Source organism: Lampetra fluviatilis, chromosome 54, assembly GCF_964198595.1.
Source record: "Lampetra fluviatilis chromosome 54, kcLamFluv1.1, whole genome shotgun sequence".
Taxonomy (NCBI): domain Eukaryota; kingdom Metazoa; phylum Chordata; class Hyperoartia; order Petromyzontiformes; family Petromyzontidae; genus Lampetra; species Lampetra fluviatilis.
In genome coordinates, this window is record NC_136328.1 from 5,908,759 (window position 1) to 5,921,427 (window position 12,669).

Genomic DNA, 12,669 nt, shown 5'->3' on the forward strand with positions numbered 1-12,669 from the left:
GCCAAACGTTAAACGTCTGCGACGCTTAACACGCAACATTTTACTTTTAACACCGATTTATAAAACATTTCGCTATTTATTTCTTATTCAAACGTTTTACACTAACCTCTCCTCGCTAAAACATCAACACACACTCGTTAACACCACGCACACATCACATTATTTAGTAACAACTCATGTAAATTATTCACAAACACATTGAAAATACAATACTTTTATTTTAAACCTCACTATTTTTTCAAAAAACATTTATAAATCCCCAAGCGCCTTACTCGACAACATTCATATAAAAATCTTTAAATATTTATTTTGCACCAACCAACTTGTACCCCGGGTATCCTTAACGCGGCCACACACACAATGGCGTGAGCAGCTGACAGAGCCACACGCACCAAACACCCATCCTCAGTAACAACAACCTCAACAACTACAACCACCACAACTACAACAACCACAACAACAACCCGCTCGTCACCGAACACAACAAGCGAAGGCGGCTGGCAGAAGGAGGGAGATACGGAGGAGGAGGACGAAGACACCGACGACAAAAACCCCACCAACAACAAACCCCACTCGAGTTGTGGTGGTGGTTGTTGTTGTAACAACAACCTCAACAACAACCCGCTCGTCACCGAACACAACAAGCGGAGGTGGCTGGCGGAAGGAGGGAGATACGAAGGAGGAGGACGACACCGACGACAAAAACCCCACTCGAGTTGTGGTGGTGGTTGTTGTGGTGGTGGTTCTTGTAACAACAACAACATCCCGAACACAACAAGCGGAGGCGGCTGGCAGCAGCAGAAGAAGAAGCAGGAGGGAGGAGGAAGAAGACACCGACGACAAAAACCTCAACAACAAACCCCACTCGAGTTGCGTCGTTGTTGTTGTGGTGGTGGTTGTTGTTATTATTGTAACAACAACAACAGAGACGATGCCGCAAGGCTTCAGCTTGGACTTGGACCTCCATGGCCCCTCGTCTGTGTACCGCTGGTTCGGATCGCTGTGCCCCTCGTCGCGACTCGAGTTCGCCTGCGGCCTTCTCGACCTCTTCAACCCCCTGGAGCTTCGCTTCGTCGCCGCCTGCCTCGAGGAGTTGGCCCGCAAGGACTTCCACTCGCTGCGGGACGCCGAGGCCAGGGCCAACAACGTCGACGACGTCGTGATGATGATGATGATGGAGGAGGGTGGTGGTGGCGGGGGTGACGGTGGTGGTGACGGTGGTGATGGTGGTGACGGTTATGAAGACGATGGCGGTGGTGGTGGTGATGATGGAGGAGGAGGACGACATCGCGTTGGAAGTGCAGGAGGAGCGGGGCACGGACACATTGGTGTTGTGCTCGGTGGTGGAGGTGGTGGTGGAGGTGGTAGTGGTGGTGGTGGTGGAGTCATTGGAGGTATCGAACGCGATGCTGCTGCCGGCACAACATCGACCGCCGCTGTTGGCCGCGAAATCTCCGCGGGGTCTTTGGCCGCCCCCGGTGGTGTTCACGGAGGAGGAGGCCGAGGAGGAGGCCACCATCACAGGGGCCTACCCCTGACCGCCTCGGCCCGCAGCCGGCTTGTGGTGTCCGCCGCGCTCCTCCGCTCCGACAACCGCGAGGCCGCCTCGGCCCTCTACGCCGCCCTCGGAGGAGCGGCGCTGGCGGAGGACACCGACGGGGACGAAGACTGCGACGAGACGGTCACCCTGCTCCTCACCATGGCCGCCAACCACCCGGCCTTCTCGTTCCAGCAGAAGCGGACGCTGAGGAGGAGGCTCGCGGCCCTTCAGAGAGGGGCCCGAGCAGCGGCCGAGCAGCTGGAGCAGCAGCAACAGCAGGCGGCCGCCTCGGGCGAGGAGAGCGACGCAAACCAGCAGCAGCAGCAGCGTGGCAAGGTGGTGATGATGATGCTTTGGTGGTCGTGGTTGTGGTGTCAATGTGGTGGTGGTGGTGGTGCCAAGGCGGTGGTGATGGGGCTTTGGTGGTCGTGGTTGTGCTGTCAATGTGGTGGTGGTGGTTGTGGTGTCAAGGCGGTGGTGATGAGGCTTTGGTGGTTGTGGTGGTGATGAGGCTTAGGTGGTCCTGGCTGTGGTGTCAAGGTGGTGGTGATGATGATTTGGTGGCTGTGGTGATGGTGGTCGTGGTTGTGGTGTCAAGGTGGTGGTGGTGATGTTTGGTGGTCGTGGTTGTGGTGGAGATTTGTGTTGACAAGGTGGTGGTGATGCTGGTGATCGTGGTGATCGTGGTCAAGTTTGGGGTACCAAGCTGGTGATGCTTGGTGGTCGTGGTTGTGGTGCCAGGGTAGTGATGCTTGTGATTGTGGTTGAGGTTGTGGTCCCTTTGGCTCACAACCAAAAGATAGGAGTTGTATAGTTGTGTTGTTATTGGGTTGTTGTACGTGTTGGGCGAGATGTCTCTCGTCAACCACTTGCGCAGATTTCTGTGTTTTCCATCCCCTGTTCATGGTCACCTGGTTTTGGTAATGCAACTACCACTATTTTCGTTGGATTCCATGCCCAACGTTATCACTGACAGATTAGGAATACCAAATGTCACCAACTCTTGCTTTAATTGACTTCCTTGCCATCTTCATGACCACTTATTTGATTGTGGACATGACACTTACAACAACACCACCACGACTCGAGTTCATCATTCGCTTCTAGAACAATCTGCATCATTGACAGCTCAGTGATATTCAATATTTATCACCAACACCACCAACACTTCCATCGATTGGCTTCCATGCCGTCTTCACAACTACTTGATTTGGGATATTGAATTTCACTACCAACTCCTGCACCACCGGCTTCAGATTCCAGAATCAGAATATTTTTTTTTATACTGGAGGAATCCGATGAGCTATGAAGCTCTTTTTCACGGATGTTCAGTAGGGGCACGGCAGAAAGTTTCAACAACAAGCAATGCATAAATACAATGATGGTAATGACCAAGCTGATAATGGCGGTGGTGATGATGGAGATAAGTGTAGAGGTGATTTGAGTCTCGAGTTTGTGGCGTTTATGGTATTATTGGGGGAAATTAAGAGAACTTTGAATGTTTCGATTTAAAGCTTTCGTGACTGCAGGGATTCATCTTCTTGGTTCTTTCGGTAAACTCACGTAGAAGGGAAGTAGTAAAATAATAAAAATAAAACATAATAAAATAATTCTCACGACGTTTCGGCCACAACGCAAGCAGCCGTCCTCAGGTGAAGACCAGGTCTGTTGGGGAGACAGCGTCTGAATGAAACACCACCACGCTTGGAGCGTATATTTAAGCTGGGTTGGAAGGGGGGAAGGGCGCCTTGACAATAATTTGCATGTGTTGATTATTCTAGTTAAGGTGACCACTGCCTCCTTTTCGTACAAGCCCCGAGTTAACTTTTGTTTTGTGGAAGGGCGCTCTTTCTCCTCTGCTTACCCCCCCCCCCATCGTATGGATCTCTATTACCCCTCAGCCACGTGTGCTGTCAACTCCTCGCCTCGGGTCAAGTCCAGCCTCAGCACCTTTTCTGCCGTGCCTGTGACTCACTTGGCAAAAAAAAAAACTTCCCAATGTTTCTGTACAGTGTCCTTGAGATGTTGGGTCACATTGAGCCACGATTTTGAATCCAAAATGTATTGTTCGTGTAAGTGGGCATTGCGTAAAAAGCCAGGCAGTCCTTTGATTAATTACGACACTGGACTGACGCCGGTTACTTGGAAAGGGGATGTGAGTCGTTGATATCTGGGTTTTCATTTGTGGTGGCGTGAACCAGTGGGTTGCGTGTCCCTTACTCAACTCTCAGTTTTGAATCGAGTACATTACTGTATTATCTAATAAATACCATCCGCGTCGGCAGCTTCGCCACCAGAGCCAATTGAAAAAGAAAGAAAAACTTTGATGACATCTCAAAGACAAAAATAACTCGGTAACCAGGCGTGACCCGTTTAAGATTAGATTTTTGCCAGCGAAAAGCTACATTCGATCAGAGAAGAACTACATTGGAACGGACAGTTTTGATATCTATATTTTTTGCCGATGAGAGCGATAATTCCGGAAGATGTTTTTTTTAGTTCCGCTTTTAGCTCCAGAACCAAAAGTCGTGGGAGGATGAGGAATGCACTAAAACTTAATCACAAAAACAACCTTTTTTTCAAAATGCAAATCTTTCTTATGAGAGGGCATGACCTGACCTCTGTAGAGCAGGCAAAAAAACCACGTTGACGGAAATGATTAGTCAATTATAATTCCGCACCAGAAATACATTTTGAGGGATGGCTGAATTTCAGTATTTTTCTAAATCAACACATTACAATTTATTAATTTATTTGAAGGATATTTGTTAGGATTGTTATCATCGTACTATTTTAGATGTGTTTAAGGATATTTATTTCCGCATGTCATTAGGAAACCGAAAGTAGTGCAAGAATAAGAAATGTACTTTAAAATTATCACGAAATATTCCTTTCCAAGATGAAAATCTGCGTGTGTTTTTGAAAGGGCATGACCCCACCTGAGGGCAAACTCAAAGTGAGATAGGATGGAGTGATTGGTTAATTGTGATTCTGCACCAGAACTTAATATCGAGGGATGGTTTATTTACATTTTTTTTATCATAATACAGTGTCATCATATTTCTCTTTAACTAGTTGTAGTTTTATAAATATATTTCACGTTGTTTTCATCGTCATCGCACTACATGAGGTATATTGAAAAATGCCTGTCCGCTGTTCTGCTTTTAATTGCAGAACTGAAAGTAGCGCGGAATGAGCCCCCTATGTACGAACGAGGTGATTAGACGGCACGGAGGGCACCGCGTAAGCGAGCGATCTTACTTGGGGAAGGAATATCTTGAAGAGAGGGCCCTTGCCTATAACAACTGGCAGTTCAAGGGCATTGATTCACAAGCAGGCAGGCCTCCTGACGCTGCTGATGAGACGCTGTATGTCAAAAGCTGGTCCCAACTTCAGCTTCCACTGACTCAACATTGCTGAAATGATGCACTCCCAGAAGGCCGTTAACCCGATGAGTTGTGTAAAATATAATCTTTATTTTTCAGCGGACAGACAGATGTGTGCAGGAGATGTATTGTCTGCTTATCTATACTGTTCAAACGTGGATTTTTGGCGATTACGCTGCTGTCCACTCTACTGTTGTGAAGGGTTGGGGCTTTGAATGCTTGGATTGAACCTTGGTCCCAGCATCTGATGACTTTGGTATTCAAGTTACAGGCTAATAGTACTTTATAGATCTTGGCGATTGTGCTTTATTATGGATCTCGGACGTGCTTTTGGGTTACACCGCCTTGTGTTGCCCGGCACGACGTCCGACGTTTCCCTCCCAAGTGCCGGGAGCGTGAATTCATTTCCAGAAGAAGCTTCCGGCACGTGGAGCGAAAACGTCTTGACGTTGTGCTGGAGGACGACGCACGGCACGATCTGACAAAAAAACCAATACGGGGGCCAGAGGTCGCAAACGGGTTTTGATTCCGTACCCGTACCTGGCCGCACCAGGGTCGCAAATGGGTACCCGTACCCGGCCGGGTACGGATAGCCGTTCCCTACCCGTACCCTACCCGAAATGAGTGACAAACGGCTACTCACCAGTGATTCACGGCCTACCCGTACCCGGCCGCACCAGGGTCGCAAACGGCTACCCGTACCCGTACCCGGCTGGGTACGGGTAGCCGGGTATCGGGTAGGGTACGGGTATTAGGTACCCGGTTGCAACCTCTGACGGGGGCTCATCTTGCGTGGCCGTCGAAAAGAACGTTTAATGCCGTACAACGTGAAAGGCATCAATGAGTCATTGTGCTCGAGCAAATAAACGTGATCGCTTGGATTGGGTCTTCCAGACCGAACTGCTGGAACAGTGTATATTTAGAATATTCCAGAAGTGCATCTGACCGAGAGTTCAAAATCTGTAGCAGATGCCAGCAGCGAGGGGAGTTGAACTGTGGACTTGGTGTTAAATGGCTGAGTGGCAGCTACTCTGCTGAGACGCAGCGGAGTAGCTGGCTGGAGAGCACGCCAAGCCAAGGCATACAGCTTAACGTCGGTAATCTAATAAGATATCAGCGTGGGGACGCGGAGGAACGGATATTGAGGCATTCCTTTGCTTGGCATACAGTTATTTGATTTTACTTCCCTTCTGGGTTCTGCACTCGGTCAGAATCGGAATATATATTTTATACTGGAGGAATCCGAGGAGCTGTGAAGCTCTTTTTCACAGGTGTCCAGTCGGGGCGCGTGGGTTAGAACCCTCACGACAACAAATAGTACTTAAACACAGGATGGGAGTGCATAGTATAGGAAAGGTAAACAGATGAATTAAACAAATATATACAAATAAAACTACAAATATTTTTTTTATCCAACCAGGTAAAGCCCACTGAGCTGTTAGTTTGTTTTTCAGAAGCGCACCCGGCCACAAATGACAGCTCACCGAAGCTGCCCATCGTGTGGAAGTTTACAGCAGCAAAATTATGTAAATAATATAGACGCGCATGTTCATATTACACTTCTTACCCCGCGTTTAAAAGCACCCGAAATTAAACGGACTGAATCGGCACGCGGACCTCGATCTGACCGCTGTACGGAACGAGACCCCTTGGTTGATAATTGACATTGACATGCAATCATGCTTGTGTTGCAGTCGAAACGTCGTGAGAATTTTATTGTTTAAAATTTTTATTCTTTTATTATTTCCCTTCTACGTGACTTTACCGAAAGAACCAAGAATATATATTGCCGTACCCGTCAAAATCGCCCAGGAACGTGAGACCGATCTTGCCAGGTCTCGGAAGCTAAGCCGGCGGGTGGGGGGGGGGTAGTTTATCCCCGTAGAGGGTTATCTTAGATGAGCGATCGGCACGTATATAACAGGTGTTATAGGCTGCTGGGGGCGGGTGGTGGGGTTCTATTTTGTGGGCTTCAGAGGGCAATGCAGGAAAGCTTTGCCGCATCGATATACTTCCACCGTCTATGCTGCCCGCCTTCACGAGAGAGCGTGTGCCGATTTCAAATAATAGTTTCAGCAGCGTCCAGTGTAATGTAGGATCTAAGTAAAGTGAATAATGTTCTTGGTTCTTTCGGTAAAGTCACGTAGAAGGGAAGTAATACAATAATACAAATAAAACATAATAAAATAATTTTCACGACGTTTCGGCCACAACGCAAGCAGCCGTCCTCAGGTGAAACCAGGTCTGTCGAGGCGACAGCGTCAGACGCCGAAACGTCGTGAGAATTATTTTATTATGTTTTATTTTTATTATTTTATTACTTCCCTTCTACGTGACTTTACCGAAAGAACCAAGAAGATGAATCCCTGCAGTCACGAAAGCTTTAAATCGAAAAATAAAGTGAATAATGTAGCATCGAAGTAAAATTAATAATGTAGCACCTACGTCAAATGAATGTGTACAGACAGCCGAGTTAGAAAAGCAGAGTGGGTCCCTTGAACGATGCGATAGGTCCTAAAAGGGCCAAGTTGTATAAACCGAGAGTCCTTCTCAAGAACTGTTGTTTAAATGGCCATGCAACTTCCTGTCAACTTTGAAATGGCATCTCGTAGTGATATCTTTAAAAAGTTAACTACACTGTTTGAAAAGCCCACGCAGCTATTAGCTCCTTTTGAAAGGCGCCCTGGCCACACATGATGGCTCATCGAAGTGGCTTATATAATCACACGTGGGAATTTATGGAAGCAGCCAAACCATCTAAACGCATGTTTTTAAATGTGGAGGGCAAAATTTGAGGACCTGTAGAAAAATCCGCGCGACCACGGGGAGCGAGAACGTGCAAACTCCAAATATGCAGGCGTAAGAGTCCGGGATCGAACCCACTACCTCCTGCGTACCGGGCGAGGGAGATAACAGCTCGCTACGGCGCCAGTTGACTCTTCTCAAATTGATCATTTCAGCGATTCGTTAATCCACCGCTCGGTGAAGGTCTCCCCACGGTTGCGACAGTCGCAGGCTTGGTGAAGGTTGGGGTTTGCCAGAACTGGTTTAGCCATCGCTCGCCACTGCTGTCAGTCCAGGCTAGGAATCAAAATAACGCCACCAGGTTCATTGCAAAATGCTGCGTGAATCACTTGTGTCGCCGCTACCGAACGCTTCACACTGTACAGTTACAAAAACAATACTTGAGTTCACATACAGTCATGAATGGAGGTGACCAATGATCTCAAGAGAGGATCACAGACATTGGGCAATTGTTGGTACTAGTTCTGGCTCCTTGTGGTTTCCCCGCACCTCTGCATCATTCTCTCTCTGACAGTGAACGGAAACTGTGTGCATTACAAACTAAACAATAATTATTTGAAAACTATTTCAACTCACGTGATATGCTCCTTAATTTTCACGTGAATAGACTTAAACTTTAGGTGCTGTGGAACATCAGTAATCTTCAATGGCCTCTGAAGTGTAGTTTGAATTTCTCGTGTATATATTATTACATCTATTATTAAATAATCACGTCATACCTGCTATTAAATGGGTATCGGGGACGTGGCAACTGACAGAAAAAGATGGAAGAAAAGCTTTAACATTGGGCATTGAATAATGGAACACGTGGATTAGAGATGACACAATGTAGCTGTTTAAAACCGCAGCTCTTTAAGTCGACATGTTTTAATAAGCAGCAATGCATATAAAAAAAAAGCCACACCATTGGAGCTCGATGTCTTCTCGATGACCGCTGATTAAAGACGTAACTTTGACTGCCGTGAAAAGTTAAAAGTGGGCCTGCTGAGGACACGTCGCTTGGTTAGGGGGTGCCGGGCGGGCGCTCGCGAATAACAACAAAGTGGCATCCTCAATGGAGAGGGGGGGGAAGCTTCCGGGCGTTTAGCGTGCCCACCGAGGAGATGGAGCAGCCGAGATCTCATCGCGCGTAGGTTTTACTTTAATTTGGTGCAATTGTGAACAATAGCCATGTCAGACATGCGTACATCTAATCGGCCATAATCGTTGGTTCGCTGCAGCTCAAAGCCTTGTGCTTAGCGGGTCGTCGCACAGCTAAATAACGGGTCGTCGCGCGTGAAGCCGTTCGCGCCGGCGTCGTCCGGGATCGTCCTCGCGCGCGCCGAGCGGTTTTGGCCGTAGACTCGAGTGGAGCCGTCTTGGGTCGTCGGCGCCCCCCACCCCGCCGCCGTCGGCGAACCGATTCCGTCGGCGATCGTCGGAACAAGAATGAGAGACGCAACGATGGAAAGCGCCGCGCGCCAGCGGGGAGAGCAGCGGAAGCCCGCGTCCGTGGTTGTGACAAAGGGGATGGTGGCTCTTCGACGGCCCGGCGTGTCGCTTCAACCGCAATTTGTCGTTGGAAATGTACGATTAGGGAGCGCCTTATAAGGAGGTGTGTGTGTGTTGTGCGCAAGTCCTCCATTCCCTCGAGGTGTGTGTGTGTGGGCAGCCCGGCCTGCATACCGTCACATAAAGCGGCCTTTAGAAACGTAGCAGGCCTTTTTATTATTATTTAACTTTTGGTTTGTTAATTTAAAGCGAAACATGAGTCTTGGAACATTTTTGTGCTCCCCCCGACGTTTTTTATGTGTGTGTGTAACAGCAACGTCGCCGCTGTTTTCAGTGGGCGTGTTTCAGTACGTGAAATTGTAGTTGTTTAAAAGAATACACCCAGCAGAATTGAGTGTCTTGCCGGTGACTGCTGTTTCATGATAAACAGTGATCTAAAAGAAACGGGTTTAAAAAAAAAATGGTATTTCCCGTTGAGTTATTGACTTGAGCTGTTGCTGGAGGTTCCACATTCCTATGACAGAGACAAGTCACAAGACAAACACGTTTTTTGTCAATCCGATACAAGATGAGGGCCTCCCAGGTCCCATGTTGTTGGGGTACTCGCACATATTCCACAACATCTGTCCGTCGTGGGAGAGTAGGCCAAAGGTAACGCTCTACAACGCGAGCTCTCTGCAGCTTCCTCCAGTGGAAGTCATTGCACCAGCAGTTGCCCCCCGTACACAAGAAATTGCACGGCTGCACCTTCACATTTATTGCCGTGTCCCGTCAGCGGGGCTGTCAATGGCTGCTCGTTGTTAGTTGCCGGTTGGTGGTTGTCATTTGTCGGTTGCTTGTTGCCTGTTGTCGGCTGTCGGTTGCTCTTCGTCGCGGCGTGGACCTGACGGTTCCCCTCTTCTTCCCCGTCCGGCCCCGTTTCTCCCCCACCCCCCCCACCCCCCACTCCCCGTCACAGACGACGCCAAAACGGAAAGTGCCAGGTCCCGAGGGCGAGAGCCTGAGTGACGACACCGCGTCCACCTTCTCCAGCCAGGATTCGCCGTCGTACGGCGGCGGCAGCGGCGGCGGCGGCGGAAGCGGCAGCAGCAACGTGACGGCGTCGTCGCCCCCCTACCCCGGTACGTCGCGCCAATCGGGGTCGCCGTGCGCCGGACGGGAAGCGGCACAAAAGCGCGTACACCGAGGATTGCCTGTGGTTTTTTTTTGGGGTGGGGCGGGGCGGGGTGTGTCAGCGGGATCTTTATCTTTGTTTTTTTTTAAGTGTGGGTATTCCCACCTGTTACAAATTCGTCGGGGGATAGCGTGGACAAGTAGGCCAAATACCCTCTGGACCGGGCTCTCTGTAGCGGAGGCTCTTTCGCTAGCCGGGGTTGTGAGCAAGCGGTTGCAGGGCTGCACCTTTACCCTCTGGCCCTCCTTGTTGCAGAAGAGCTGCTTAGCTCAGTGGGCCTCACCAGTTGAGTCTGAAAATCGTTGTATTCTTTTGTTGTTGTATTGTTTGTTGTTGCGACTTGTTGACCCGCCCATACTGCACATCTGTGAAGTAGAGCTTCATAAGCTCATCGGATTCCTCCTGCAGTCTAAATAAAGATTCCGATTCGGTGTGCATGACCCGCTTGGGATTGGACGTATGGCTACTCAGACAGCATCGAAGTCGTGGAAGTTCAGAAGTTTATTTCCCCGAGTGAAGCCCAATTGGGCTGTGCGGCCCATCTTCGTGGGCGACTCGGATTTTGTGGTTGATCATTTTTTTTCGCGCTTCGTTCTCTCTCCTTCGCCCGGCACAGCCGATTTTAACAGAGTTGTCACGTGACCAACAAGCGGGGCAATTTATCACGGTTTGGGATTTTATTTTTTCTGCGGGGGGCTCTCATGTGAACCGCAGCGGACCTGCCGCTTAAAAACATTTGGAAACGGTAAAAGACACGGCGTGAGGTCATTTCTGTTCAGCTTTTCCGTTTGCCAGCTTCGCGACCTGCGCTGTGATTCCATTACCGCGGAATTGACCGTCTGTAACAATGGGCATTGACAAAGGACGTAGAACAACAGCTGAAGAGTCAGGGCGGTTGATTTCTTGAAATTGCACTGAGATACTGGGAGAGTATACTCTTCGTTTTTTCGGTAAAGTCACGTAGGTAAAAAATGAAATTAAAATTAATTAAAAAAAAGAATACATTTTATTTTTTATTTTAATTTAATTTTTTACCTACGTGACTTTACCGAAAAAACTTAGAGTATGAATCCTTGCAGTCACGAACGCTTCAAATCTAGAAATACTGGGAGAGGAACACATCGATCGGAGACCAGACGAACGTTCGAGACGTCGTGTTGACTGTCAAAGAAAACTAAGTGGGCTCGGGGCAGGGGACGCATCGTCGTTAGGAGGGACGATGCCCAACGGTTGATGGCTTAGGATTGAGTCGCAGCCAAGGGAGGTAAATATCCGCCCGAGATAACGACCATCGTGTGAAGGTGGAGGGGGACACGGTGGGACGGTGTGCAAGAGTGAGGTGGGTCGTGACATCGCAGGGCTGTTGGGGATGGCGACGGCATGGGAAGGTTGTAATACAGCAGTGGATAGATCATGGCTCGTGATAATATGTAAATGTACCGTTTATATGCACGTTTGTGTTTATGTATGTGTTTAGTTGGCACAGTAGGGCTTACAGCTGGTGCATCTACCTGTCATCTCAGTCAGCCAACCCATGGCACCTGGGTTTGTCCCGTGGCCGCTTATTAGCGAGCCTTTGACACTTCACGTGGCCTCAAAGTGCACCTGGCCTGGCACAGGCGCCGTGGTGACCTCACCGTCACTTAGTGGCGAATGGCGGGCATTGGTATATGTGTTTACATGTATTTGTGGTATGTATATGTGTATGCTACTCTTTCTGATTCTCTGTTAATTCCCAGCATTTACCTTTACACATGTGTGTGCCCATGTCAATTTGTCCTGTATATTTGTGTATGCGTTTGTTTATACGTGAATATGATTTCTGTGTGTAAATTTCTGCGAGATGGTACAAAAATGTCAGTTCGTGCTTGGGAATTTAATGGGATTGTGGCGTCTCATTACCGTGACGGATGGCGACGACATGCCGCGAGGCCTTCATCCGTCAGTGATAACGATGACATCGGCGATGATGAAATGCTTCCACATTAACTAAAACCACGAAACGCACAAAAACAACAACAGAAGCCATGGCTGCCCCAAATGATTCCGAGTCGTGTGACGGAAGAGAGCGTTTGAATAGATTGCGTCGGTTTTTCGCGCTTGTGCTGTCTGGCTCTCGGACCTATGCTCAGGATGTTGTTCGGCACGCTGTCCGGCGGTCGTTTAGGGTGCTGCGGTGGTGCTGAGATGTCAACTACCTCGCCTGGTATGCAGGAGGTCGTGGGTTAGGATCCCAACCCAGACACCCGTTGTATATTTGGAGTTTGTACGTT

At 48.8% G+C, this 12,669-nt stretch overlaps 1 protein-coding gene across 1 annotated transcript in view; it reads left to right on the forward strand.

Annotated features, from left to right (window-relative positions):
- Positions 1 to 231: 231 nt before the first annotated feature.
- LOC144949657 (uncharacterized) overlaps positions 232 to 12,669 on the forward strand; it is a 51,693-nt gene continuing 39,255 nt past the window's right edge. Inside the window, exons 1-2 of the mRNA XM_078879643.1 lie at positions 232 to 1,876; positions 10,181 to 10,343. Of these exons, the coding sequence (XP_078735769.1) occupies positions 932 to 1,876; positions 10,181 to 10,343 (1,108 nt within the window). The 5' untranslated portion in view covers positions 232 to 931. The remainder of the gene's footprint in view (positions 1,877 to 10,180; positions 10,344 to 12,669) is intronic.